Below are 13,931 nucleotides of genomic sequence, written 5' to 3' on the forward strand. Positions count from 1 at the left end.
ACTCTAGTGGTAACTTACCCCTGGTCACTACAAGGTCCCTCACTCTAGTGGTAACTTACCCCTGGTCACTACAAGGTTCCTCACTCTAGTGATAACTTACCCCTGGTCACTACAAGGTTCCTCACTCTAGTGGTAACTTACCCCTGGTCACTAGAAGGTTCCTCACTCTAGTGGTAACTTACCCCTGGTCACTACAAGGTTCCTCACTCTAGTGGTAACTTACCCCTGGTCACTACAAGGTCCCTCGCTCTAGTGGTAACTTACCCCTGGTCACTACAAGGTCCCTCGCTCTAGCGGTAACTTACCCCTGGTCACTACAAGGTTCCTCACTCTAGTGGTAACTTACCCCTTGTCACTACAAGGTTCCTCACTCTAGTGGTAACTTACCCCTGGTCACTACAAGGTCCCTCGCTCTAGTGGTAACTTACCCCTGGTCACTACAATGTCCTTCACTCTAGTGGTAACTTACCCCTGGTCACTACAAGGTCCCTCGCTCTAGTGGTAACTTACCCCTGGTCACTACAAGGTCCCTCGCTCTAGTGGTAACTTACCCCTGGTCACTACAGGGTTCCTCACTCTAGTGGTAACTTACCCCTGGTCACTACAAGGTCCCTTGCTCTAGTGGTAACTTACCCCTGGTCACTACAAGGTTCCTCGCTCTAGTGGTAACTTACCCCTGGTCACTACAAGGTTCCTCACTCTAGTGGTAACTTACCCCTGGTCACTACAAGGTCCCTCGCTCTAGTGGTAACTTACCCCTGGTCACTACAAGGTCCCTCGCTCTAGTGGTAACTTACCCCTGGTCACTACAAGGTCCCTCGCTCTAGTGGTAACTTACCCCTGGTCACTACAAGGTTCCTCGCTCTAGTGGTAACTTACCCCTGGACACTACAAGGTTCCTCACTCTAGTGGTAACTTACCCCTGGTCACTACAAGGTTCCTCACTCTAGTGGTAACTTACCCCTGGTCACTACAAGGTTCCTCGCTCTAGTGGTAACTTACCCCTGGTCACTACAAGGTTCCTCACTCTAGTGGTAACTTACCCCTGGTCACTACAAGGTTCCTCGCTCTAGTGGTAACTTGCCCCTGGTCACTACAAGGTCCCTCGCTCTAGTGGTAACTTACCCCTGGTCACTACAAGGTTCCTCACTCTAGTGGTAACTTACCCCTGGTCACTACAAGGTCCCTCGCTCTAGTGGTAACTTACCCCTGGTCACTACAAGGTTCCTCACTCTAGTGGTAACTTACCCCTGGTCACTACAAGGTTCCTCACTCTAGTGGTAACTTACCCCTGGTCACTACAAGGTTCCTCGCTCTAGTTGTAACTTACCCCTGGTCACTACAAGGTTCCTCACTCTAGTGCTAACTTACCCCTGGTCACTACAAGGTTCCTCACTCTAGTGGTAACTTACCCCTGGTCACTACAAGGTTCCTCGCTCTAGTGCTAACTTACCCCTGGTCACTACAAGGTTCCTCACTCTAGTGGTAACTTACCCCTGGTCACTACAAGGTTCCTCGCTCTAGTGGTAACTTACCCCTGGTCACTACAAGGTTCCTCACTCTAGTGGTAACTTACCCCTGGTCACTACAAGGTTCCTCACTCTAGTGGTAACTTACCCCTGGTCACTACAAGGTTCCTCACTCTAGTGGTAACTTACCCCTGGTCACTACAACGTTCCTCACTCTAGTGGTAACTTACCCCTGGTCACTACAAGGTTCCTCACTCTAGTGGTAACTTACCCCTGGTCACTACAAGGTTCCTGACTCTAGTGGTAACTTACCCCTGGTCACTACAAGGTCCCTCGCTCTAGTGGTAACTTACCCCTGGTCACTACAAGGTTCCTCGCTCTAGTGGTAACTTACCCCTGGTCACTACAAGGTTCCTCACTCTAATGGTAACTTACCCCTGGTCACTACAAGGTTCCTCACTCTAGTGGTAACTTACCCCTGGTCACTACAAGGTTCCTCACTCTAGTGGTAACTTACCCCTGGTCACTACAAGGTTCCTCACTCTAGTGGTAACTTACCCCTGGTCACTACAAGGTTCCTCACTCTAGTGGTAACTTACCCCTGGTCACTACAAGGTTCCTCACTCTAGTGGTAACTTACCCCTGGTCACTACAAGGTTCCTCACTCTAGTGGTAACTTACCCCTCGTCACTACAAGGTTCCTCACTCTAGTGGTAACTTACCCCTGGTCACTACAAGGTTCCTCACTCTAGTGGTAACTTACCCCTGGTCACTACAAGGTTCCTCACTCTAGTGGTAACTTACCCCTGGTCACTACAAGGTCCCTCGCTCTAGTGGTAACTTACCCCTGGTCACTACAAGGTCCCTTGCTCTAGTGGTAACTTACCCGTGGTCACTACAAGGTTCCTCGCTCTAGTGGTAACTTACCCCTGGTCACTACAAGGTTCCTCGTTCTAGTGGTAACTTACCCCTGGTCACTACAAGGTTCCTCACTCTAGTGGTAACTTACCCCTGGTCACTACAAGGTCCCTCGCTCTAGTGGCAACTTACCCCTGGTCACTACAAGGTCTTTCGCTCTAGTGGTAACTTACCCCTGGTCACTACAAGGTTCCTCACTCCAGTGGTAACTTACCCCTGGTCACTACAAGGTTCCTCACTCTAGTGGTAACTTACCCCTGGTCACTGCAAGGTCCCTCGCTCTAGTGGTAACTTACCCCTGGTCACTACAAGGTCCCTCGCTCTAGTGGTAACTTACCCCTGGTCACTACAAGGTTCCTCACTCTAGTGGTAACTTACCCCTGGTCACTACAAGGTTCCTCACTCTAGTGGTAACTTACCCCTGGTCACTACAAGGTTCCTCACTCTAGTGGTAACTTACCCCTGGTCACTACAAGGTTCCTCACTCTAGTGGTAACTTACCCCTGGTCACTACAAGGTCCCTCGCTCTAGTGGTAACTTACCCCTGGTCACTACAAGGTTCCTCACTCTAGTGGTAACTTACCCCTGGTCACTACAAGGTTCCTCACTCTAGTGGTAACTTACCCCTGGTCACTACAAGGTCCCTCGCTCTAGTGGTAACTTACCCCTGGTCACTACAAGGTCTCTCACTCTAGTGGTAACTTGCCCCTGGTCACTACAAGGTTCCTCACTCTAGTGGTAACTTACCCCTGGTCACTACAAGGTCCCTCGCTCTAGTGGTAACTTACCCCTGGTCACTACAAGGTCCCTTGCTCTAGTGGTAACTTACCCCTGGTCACTACAAGGTTCCTCACTCTAGTGGTAACTTACCCATGGTCACTACAAGGTCCCTCGCTCTAGTGGTAACTTACCCCTGGTCACTACAAGGTTCCTCACTCTAGTGGTAACTTACCCCTGGTCACTACAAGGTTCCTCACTCTAGTGGTAACTTACCCATGGTCACTACAAGGTCCCTCGCTCTAGTGGTAACTTACCCCTGGTCACTACAAGGTTCCTCACTCTAGTGGTAACTTACCCATGGTCACTACAAGGTCCCTCGCTCTAGTGGTAACTTACCCCTGGTCACTACAAGGTCCCTTGCTCTAGTGGTAACTTACCCCTGGTCACTACAAGGTTCCTCACTCTAGTGGTAACTTACCCATGGTCACTACAAGGTCCCTCGCTCTAGTGGTAACTTACCCCTGGTCACTACAAGGTTCCTCACTCTAGTGGTAACTTACCCCTGGTCACTACAAGGTTCCTCACTCTAGTGGTAACTTACCCATGGTCACTACAAGGTCCCTCGCTCTAGTGGTAACTTACCCCTGGTCACTACAAGGTTCCTCAAACTAGTGGTAACTTACCCCTGGTCACTACAAGGTCCCTCACTCTAGTGGTAACTTACCCCTGGTCACTACAAGGTTCCTCACTCTAGTGGTAACTTACCCCTGGTCACTACAAGGTTCCTCACTCTAGTGGTAACTTACCCCTGGTCACTACAAGGTTCCTCACTCTAGTGGTAACTTACCCCTGGTCACTACAAGGTTCCTCACTCTCGTAGAGGGAGATATTCTTGTCTGTCTTCTTGTAGCTGACGTAATAGATGGAGACGTCGGGGAGAAGAGAAGCAGTGACAGACAGCGTCCCGTAGAGAGGTGACGTACTGACGTTGACGTTGAGATTGATCACGTTGCCTGAGTCATCACAACCATGACAGCATCACAATCATCACATCATCATGGAGTGTCCAGGTCATGAATCCAGTCATGAAAAAAATTAAATCTATTTAAAAAAAAATTTTACTTATTTGAAGTTGCTTCGACTGTCTGGGTCATCAACACCGTGCTCATCAACACCGTGCTCATCAACACCGTGCTCATCAACACCGTGCTCATCAACACCGTGCTCATCAACACCGTGCTCATCAACACCGTGCTCATCAACACCGTGCTCATCAACACCGTGCTCATCAACACCGTGCTCATCAACACCGTGCTCATCAACACCGTGTTCATCAACACCGTGCTCATCAACACCGTACTCATCAACACCGTGCTCATCAACACCGTGCTCATCAACACCGTGCTCATCAACACCGTGCTCATCAACACCGTGCTCATCAACACCGTGCTCATCAACACCGTGCTCATCAACACCGTGCTCATCAACACCGTGCTCATCAACACCGTGCTCATCAACACCGTGCTCATCAACACCGTGCTCATCAACACCGTGCTCATCAACACCGTGCTCATCAACACCGTGCTCATCAACACCGTGCTCATCAACACCGTGGGCATCAACATCAAGACCCTGCTCATCAACACCGTGCTCATCAACACCGTGCTCATCAACACCGTGCTCATCAACACCGTGCTCATCAACACCATGCTCATCAACACCGTGCTCATCAACACCGTGCTCATCAACACCGTGCTCATCAACACCGTGCTCATCAATACCATGCTCATCAACACCGTGCTCATCAACACCGTGCTCATCAACACCGTGCTCATCAACACCGTGCTCATCAACACCGTGCTCATCAACACCGTGCTCATCAACACCGTGCTCATAAACACCGTACTCCTCAACACCGTGCTCATCAACACTGTACTCATCAGCACCGTGCTCATCAGCACCGTACTCATCAACACCGTGCTCATCAACACCGTGCTCATCAACACAATGCTCATCAACACCGTGCTCATCAACACCGTGCTCATCAACACCGTGCTCATCAACACCGTGCTCATCAACACCATGCTCATCAACACCGTGCTCATCAACACCGTGCTCATAAACACTGTACTCATTAACACCGTACTCATCAAAATCGTGCTCATCAACACCGTACTCATCAACACCATGCTCATCAACACCGTGCTCATTAACACCGTACTCATCAACACCGTACTCATCAACATCGTGCTCATCAACACCGTGCTCATCAACACCGTGCTCATCAACACCGTGCTTATCAACACCGTGCTCATCAACACCGTGCTCATCAACACCGTGCTCATCAACACCGTGCTCATCAACACCGTGCTCATCAACACCATGCTCATCAACACCGTGCTCATCAACACCGTGCTCATCAACACAGTGATCATCAACACCGTGCTCATCAACACCGTGCTCATCAATACCGTGCTCATCAACACCGTGCTCATCAACACCGTGCTCATCAACACCGTGCTCATCAACACCGTGCTCATCAACACCGTGTTCATCAACACCGTGCTCCTCAACACCGTGCTCATCAACACTGTACTCATCAGCACCGTGCTCATCAACACCGTACTCATCAACACCGTGCTCATCAACACCGTGCTCATCAACACAATGCTCATCAACACCGTGCTCATCAACACCGTGCTCATCAACACCATGCTCATCAACACCGTGCTCATCAACACCATGCTCATCAACACCGTGCTCATCAACACCGTGCTCATAAACACTGTACTCATTAACACCGTACTCATCAAAATCGTGCTCATCAACACCGTACTCATCAACACCATGCTCATCAACACCGTGCTCATTAACACCGTTCTCATCAACACCGTACTCATCAACATCGTGCTCATCAACACCGTGCTCATCAACACCGTGCTCATCAACACCGTGCTCATCAACACCGTGCTCATCAACACCGTGCTCATCAACACCGTGCTCATCAACACCGTGCTCATCAACACCGTGCTCATCAACACCGTGCTCATCAACACCGTGCTCATCAACACCGTGCTCATCAACACAGTGATCATCAACACCGTGCTCATCAACACCGTGCTCATCAATACCGTACTCATCAACATCGTGCTCATCAACACCATGCTCATCAACACCGTGCTCATCAACACCGTGCTCATCAACACCGTGCTCATCAACACCGTGCTCATCAACACCGTACTCATCAACACCGTGCTCATCAACACCGTGCTCATCAACACCGTGCTCATCAACACCGTGTTCATCAACACCGTGCTCATCAACACCGTGCTCATCAACACCGTGCTCATCAACACCGTGCTCATCAACACCGTGCTCATCAACTCCGTGCTCATGAACACCGTGCTCATCAGCAACATGCTCATCAACACCGTACTCATCAACACCGTGCTCATCAACACCGTGCTCATGAATACCATGTTCATCAACACCGTGCTCATCAACACCGTGCTCATCAACACCGTGCTCATCAACACCGTGCTCATCAACACCGTGCTCATCAACACCGTGCTCATCAACACCGTGCTCATCAACACCGTGCTCATCAACACCGTGCTCATCAACACCGTGCTCATCAACACCGTGATCATCAACACCGTGCTCATCAACACCGTGCTCATCAACACCGTGCTCATCAACACCGTGCTCATCAACACCGTGCTCATCAACACCGTGCTCATCAACACCGTGCTCATCAACACCGTGCTCATCAACACCGTGCTCATCAGCACCGCACCGTGCTCATCATCACCGTTCTCATCAACACCGTGCTCATCAACACCGTGCTCATCAACACCGTGCTCATCAACACCGTGCTCATCAACACCGTGCTCATCAACACAGTGATCATCAACACCGTGCTCATCAACACCGTGCTCATCAACACCGTGCTCATCAACACCGTGCTCATCAACACCGTGCTCATCAACACCGTGCTCATCAACACCGTGCTCATCAACACCGTGCTCATCAACACCGTGCTCATCAACACCGTGCTCATCAACACCGTGCTCATCAACACCGTGCTCATCAACACCGTGCTCATCAACACCGTGCTCATCAACACCGTGCTCATCAACACCGTGCTCATCAACACCGTGCTCATCAACACCGTGCTCATCAACACCGTGCTCATCAACACCGTGCTCATCAACACCGTGCTCATCAACACCGTGCTCATCAACACCGTCATCAACACCGTGCTCATCAACACCGTGCTCATCAACACCGTGCTCATCAACACCGTGCTCATCAACACCGTGCTCATCAACACCGTGCTCATCAACACCGTGCTCATCAACACCGTGCTCATCAACACCGTGCTCATCAACACCGTGCTCATCAACACCGTGCTCATCAACACCGTGCTCATCAACACCGTGCTCATCAACACCGTGCTCATCAACACCGTGCTCATCAACACGTGCTCATGCTCATCAACACCACCGTCTCATCACACCGTGCTCATCAACACCGTGCTCTTCATCAGCGTGCTCATCAACACCGTGCTCATCAACACCTTGCTCATCAACACCGTGCTCATCAACACCGTGCTCATCAACACCGTGCTCATCAACACCGTGCTCATCAACACCGTCAACACCGTGCTCATCAACACCGTGTCATCTCATCAACACCGTGCTCATCAACACCGTGCTCATCAACACCGTGCTCATCTCATCAACACCGTGCTCATCAACACCGTGCTCATCAACACCGTGCTCATGCTCATCAACACCGTGCTCATCAACACCGTGCTCATCAACACCGTGCTCATCAACACCGTGCTCATCAACACCGTGCTCATCAACACCGTGCTCGTCAACACCGTGCTCATCACCGTACTCATCAAAATCGTGCTCATCAACACCGTACTCATCAACACCATGCTCATCAACACCGTGCTCATTAACACCGTACTCATCAACACCGTACTCATCAACATCGTGCTCATCAACACCGTGCTCATCAACACCGTGCTCATCAACACCGTGCTTATCAACACCGTGCTCATCAACACCGTGCTCATCAACACCGTGCTCATCAACACCGTGCTCATCAACACCATGCTCATCAACACCGTGCTCATCAACACCGTGCTCATCAACACCGTGCTCATCAACACAATGCTCATCAACACCGTGCTCATCAACACCGTACTCATCAACACCGTGCTCATCAACACCGTGCTCATCAACACCGTGCTCATCAACACCGTGCTCATCAACACCGTGCTCATCAACACCGTGCAACACCGTACTCATCAACACCGTGCTCATCAATACCGTGCTCATCAACACCGTGCTCATCAACACCGTGCTCATCAACACCGTGCTCATCAACACCGTGCTCATCAACACCGTGCTCATCAACACCGTGCTCATCAACACCGTGCTCATCAACACCGTGCTCATCAGCAACATGCTCATCAACACCGTGCTCATCAACACCGTGCTCATCAACACCGTGCTCATCAACACCGTGCTCATCATGCTCATCAACACCCTGCTCATCAACACCCTGCTCATCAACACCGTGCTCATCAACACCGTGCTCATCAACACCGTGCTCATCAACACCGTGCTCATCAACACCGTGCTCATCAACACCGTGCTCATAAACACTGTACTCATTAACACCGTACTCATCAAAATCGTGCTCATCAACACCGTACTCATCAACACCATGCTCATCAACACCGTGCTCATTAACACCGTACTCATCAACACCGTACTCATCAACATCGTGCTCATCAACACCGTGCTCATCAACACCGTGCTCATCAACACCGTGCTCATCAACACCGTGCTCATCAACACCGTGCTCATCAACACCGTGCTCATCAACACCGTGCTCATCAACACCGTGCTCATCAACACCGTGCTCATCAACACCGTGCTCATCAACACCGTGATCATCAACACCATGCTCATCAACACCGTGCTCATCAACACTCATCAACATCGTGCTCATCAACACCATGCTCATCAACACCGTGCTCATCAACACCGTGCTCATCAACACCGTGCTCATCAACACCGTGCTCATCAACACCGTACTCATCAACACCGTGCTCATCAACACCGTGCTCATCAACACCGTGCTCATCAACACCGTGCTCATCAACACATCCGTGCTCATCACCGTGCTCATCACAACATGTCATCAACACCGTACTCATCAACACCGTGCTCATCAACACCGTGCTCATCAACACCAATCAACCCCGTGCTCATCAACACCGTGCTCATCAACACCGTGCTCATCAACACCGTGCTCATCAACACCGTGCTCATCAACACCGTGCTCATCAACACCGTGCTCATCAACACCGTGCTCATCAACACCGTACTCATCAACACCGTGCTCATCAACACCGCTCATCAACACCGTGCTCATCAACACCGTGCTCATCAACACCGTGCTCATCAACACCGTGCTCATCAACACCGTGCTCATCAACACCGTGCTCATCAACACCGTGCTCATCAACACCGTGCTCATCAACACCGTGCTCATCAACACCGTGCTCATCAACACCGTGCTCATCAACACCGTGCTCATCAACACCGTGCTCATCAACACCGTGCTCATCAACACCGTGCTCATCAACACCGTGCTCATCAACACCGTGCTCATCAACACCGTGCTCATCAACACCGTGCTCATCAACACCTCATGTACTCATCAACACCGTGCTCATCAACACCGTGCTCATCAACACCGTACTCATCAACACCGTGCTCATCAACACCGTGCTCATCAACACCGTGCTCATCAACACCGTGCTCATCAACACCGTGCTCATCAACACCGTGCTCATCAACACCGTGCTCATCAACACCGTGCTCATCAACACCGTACTCATCAACACCGTGCTCATCAACACCGTGCTCATCAACACCATGCTCATCAACACCGTGCTCATCAACACCGTGCTCATCAACACCGTGCTCATCAACACCGTGTGCTCATCAACACCGTGCTCATCAACACCGTGCTCATCAACACCGTGCTCATCAACACCGTGCTCATCAACACCGTGCTCATCATCATCACACCGTGCTCATCAACACCGTGCTCATCAACACCGTATCTCATCAACACCGTGCTCATCAACACCGTGCTCATCAACACCGTGCTCATCAACACCGTGCTCATCAACACCGTGCTCATCAACACCGTGCTCATCAACACCGTGCTCATCAACACCGTACTCATCAACACCGCTCATCAACACCGTGGTCATCTCATCAACACCGTGCTCATCAACACCGTGCTCATCAACACCGTGCTCATCAACACCGTACTCATCAACACCGTACTCATCAACACCGTCCTCATCAACACCGTGCTCATCAACACCGTACTCATCAACACCGTGCTCATCAACACCGTGCTCATCAACACCTCATCAACACCCTCCTCATCAACACCGTACTCATCAACACCGTACTCATCAACACCGTGCTCATCAACACCGTGCTCATCTCATCAACACCGTGCTCATCAACACCGTGCTCATCAGCACCGTGCTCATCAACACCGTGCTCATCAACACCGTGTGGTCATCTCATCAACACCGTTCTCATCAACACCGTGCTCATCAACACCGTGCTCATCAACACCGTGCTCATCAACACCATGCTCATCATCAACACCGTGCTCATCAACACCGTGCTCATCAACACCGTGCTCATCAACACCGTGCTCATCTCATCAACACCGTGCTCATCAACACCGTGCTCATCAACACCGTACTCATCAACACCGTGCTCATCAACACCGTCTCATCAACACCGTGCTCATCAACACCGTACTCATCAACACCGTACTCATCAACACCGTGCTCATCAACACCGTGCTCATCAACACCGTGATCATCAACACCGTACTCATCAACACCGTACTCATCAACACCATGCTCATCAACACCGTGCTCATCAACACCATCATCAACACCGTGCTCATCAACACCGTGCTCATCAACACCGTGCTCATCAACACCGTGCTCATCAAACACCGTGCTCATAAAAACCGTACTCATCAACACCGTCCTCATCAACACCGTGCTCATCAAAACCATGATCATCATGATCAACACCGTGATCATCCAACACCGTGCTCATCAACACCGTGCTCATCAACACCGTGCTCATCAACACCGTGCTCATCAACACCGTGCTCATCAACACCGTGCTCATCAACACCGTGCTCATCAACACCGTGCTCATCAACACCATGCTCATCAACACCGTGCTCATCAACACCGTGCTCATCAACACAGTGATCATCAACACCATGCTCATCAACACCGTGCTCATCAATACCGTACTCATCAACATCGTGCTCATCAACACCATGCTCATCAACACCGTGCTCATCAACACCGTGCTCATCAACACCGTGCTCATCAACACCGTGCTCATCAACACCGTACTCATCAACACCGTGCTCATCAACACCGTGCTCATCAACACCGTGCTCATCAACACCGTGCTCATCAACACCGTGCTCATCAACTCCGTGCTCATGAACACCGTGCTCATCAGCAACATGCTCATCAACACCGTACTCATCAACACCGTGCTCATCAACACCGTGCTCAACAATACCATGTTCATCAACACCGTGCTCATCAACACCGTGCTCATCAACACCGTGCTCATCAACACCGTGCTCATCAACACCGTGCTCATCAACACCGTGCTCATCAACACCGTGCTCATCAACACCGTACTCATCAACACCGTGCTCATCAACACCGTGCTCATCAACACCATGCTCATCAACACAGTGATCATCAACACCGTGCTCATCAACACCATGCTCATCAACACCGTACTCATCAACACCGTGCTCATCAACACCGTGCTCATCAACACCGTGCTCATCAACACCGTGCTCATCAACATTGTGCTCATCAACACCGTGCTCATCAACACCGTGCTCATCAACACCGTGCTCATAAACACCGTGCTCATCAACACCGTGCTCATCAACACCGTGCTCATCAACACCGTGCTCATCAGCAACATGCTCATCAACACCGTACTCATCAACACCGTACTCATCAACACCGTGCTCATCAACACCGTACTCATCAACACCGTGCTCATCAACATCGTGCTCATCAATACCATGCTCATCAACACCATGCTCATCAACACCGTGCTCATCAACACCGTGCTCATCAACACAGTGATCATCAACACCGTGCTCATCAACACCGTGCTCATCAACACCGTGCTCATCAACACTGTGATCATCAACACCGTGCTCATCAACACCGTACTCATCAACACCGTACTCATCAACACCGTGCTCATCAACACCATGCTCATCAACACCGTGCTCATCAACACCGTACTCATCAACACCGTACTCATCAACACCGTCCTCATCAACACCGTGCTCATCAACAATGTACTCATCAACACCGTACTCATCAACACCGTGCTCATCAACACCGTGCTCATCAACACCGTACTCATCAACACCGTACTCATCAACACCGTGCTCATCAACACCGTGCTCATCTACACCGTACTCATCAACACCGTGCTCATCAACACCGTGCTCATCAACACCGTACTCATCAACACCGTACTCATCAACACAGTGCTCATCAACACCATGCTCATCAACACCGTGCTCATCAACACCGTACTCATCAACACCGTACTCATCAACACCGTGGTCATCAACACCGTGCTCATCAACACCGTACTCATCAACACCGTACTCATCAACACCGTGCTCATCAACACCGTGCTCATCAACACCGTACTCATCAACACCGTACTCATCAACACCGTGCTCATCAACACCGTGCTCATCAACACCGTACTCATCAACACCGTGCTCATCAACACCGTGCTCATCAAAACCGTCCTCATCAACACCGTACTCATCAACACCTTGCTCATCAACACCGTGCTCATCAACACCGTACTCATCAACACCGTACTCATCAACACCGTCCTCATCAACACCGTGCTCATCAACACCGTACTCGTCAACACCGTGCTCATCAACACCGTGCTCATCAACACCGTACTCATCAACACCGTGCTCATCAACGCCGGGCTCATCAACACCGTACTCATCAACACCGTGCTCATCAACACCGTGCTCATCAACACCGTACTCATCAACACCGTGGTCATCAACACCGTGCTCATCAACACCGTACTCATCAACACCGTACTCATCAACACCGTACTCATCAACACCGTGCTCTTCAACACCGTGCTCATCAACACCGTACTCATCAACACCGTACTCATCAACACCGTGCTCATCAACACCGTGCTCATCAACACCATTCTCATCAACACCGTACTCATCAACACCGAACTCATCAACACCGTGCTCATCAACACCGTGCTCATCAACACCGTGCTCATCAACACCGTGCTCATCAACACCGTGATCATCAACACCGTGCTCATCAACACCGTACTCATCAACACCGTACTCATCAACACCGTGCTCATCAACACAGTGCTCATCAACACCATTCTCATCAACACCGTACTCATCAACACCGTACTCATCAACACCGTGCTCATCAACACCGTGCTCATCAATACCGTGCTCATCAACACCGTACTCATCAACACCGTACTCATCAACACCGTGCTCATCAACACCGTGCTCATCAACACCGTGATCATCAACACCGTACTCATCAACACCGTACTCATCAACACCGTACTCATCAACACCGTGCTCATCAACACCGTGCTCATCAACACCATG

The 13,931-nt window shown here is 50.6% G+C and overlaps 1 protein-coding gene across 1 annotated transcript in view; it reads right to left on the reverse strand.

Annotated features, from left to right (window-relative positions):
• Positions 1 to 13,931, reverse strand: part of LOC128690675 (insulin-like peptide receptor) — a 646,235-nt gene that overhangs the window by 253,116 nt on the left and 379,188 nt on the right. The window contains exon 13 of the mRNA XM_070088152.1: positions 3,955 to 4,120. Coding sequence (XP_069944253.1) covers positions 3,955 to 4,120 — 166 coding nt within the window. The remainder of the gene's footprint in view (positions 1 to 3,954; positions 4,121 to 13,931) is intronic.

This window comes from Cherax quadricarinatus, chromosome 24 (genome assembly GCF_038502225.1).
Source record: "Cherax quadricarinatus isolate ZL_2023a chromosome 24, ASM3850222v1, whole genome shotgun sequence".
NCBI classification, from domain to species: Eukaryota; Metazoa; Arthropoda; class Malacostraca; order Decapoda; family Parastacidae; genus Cherax; species Cherax quadricarinatus.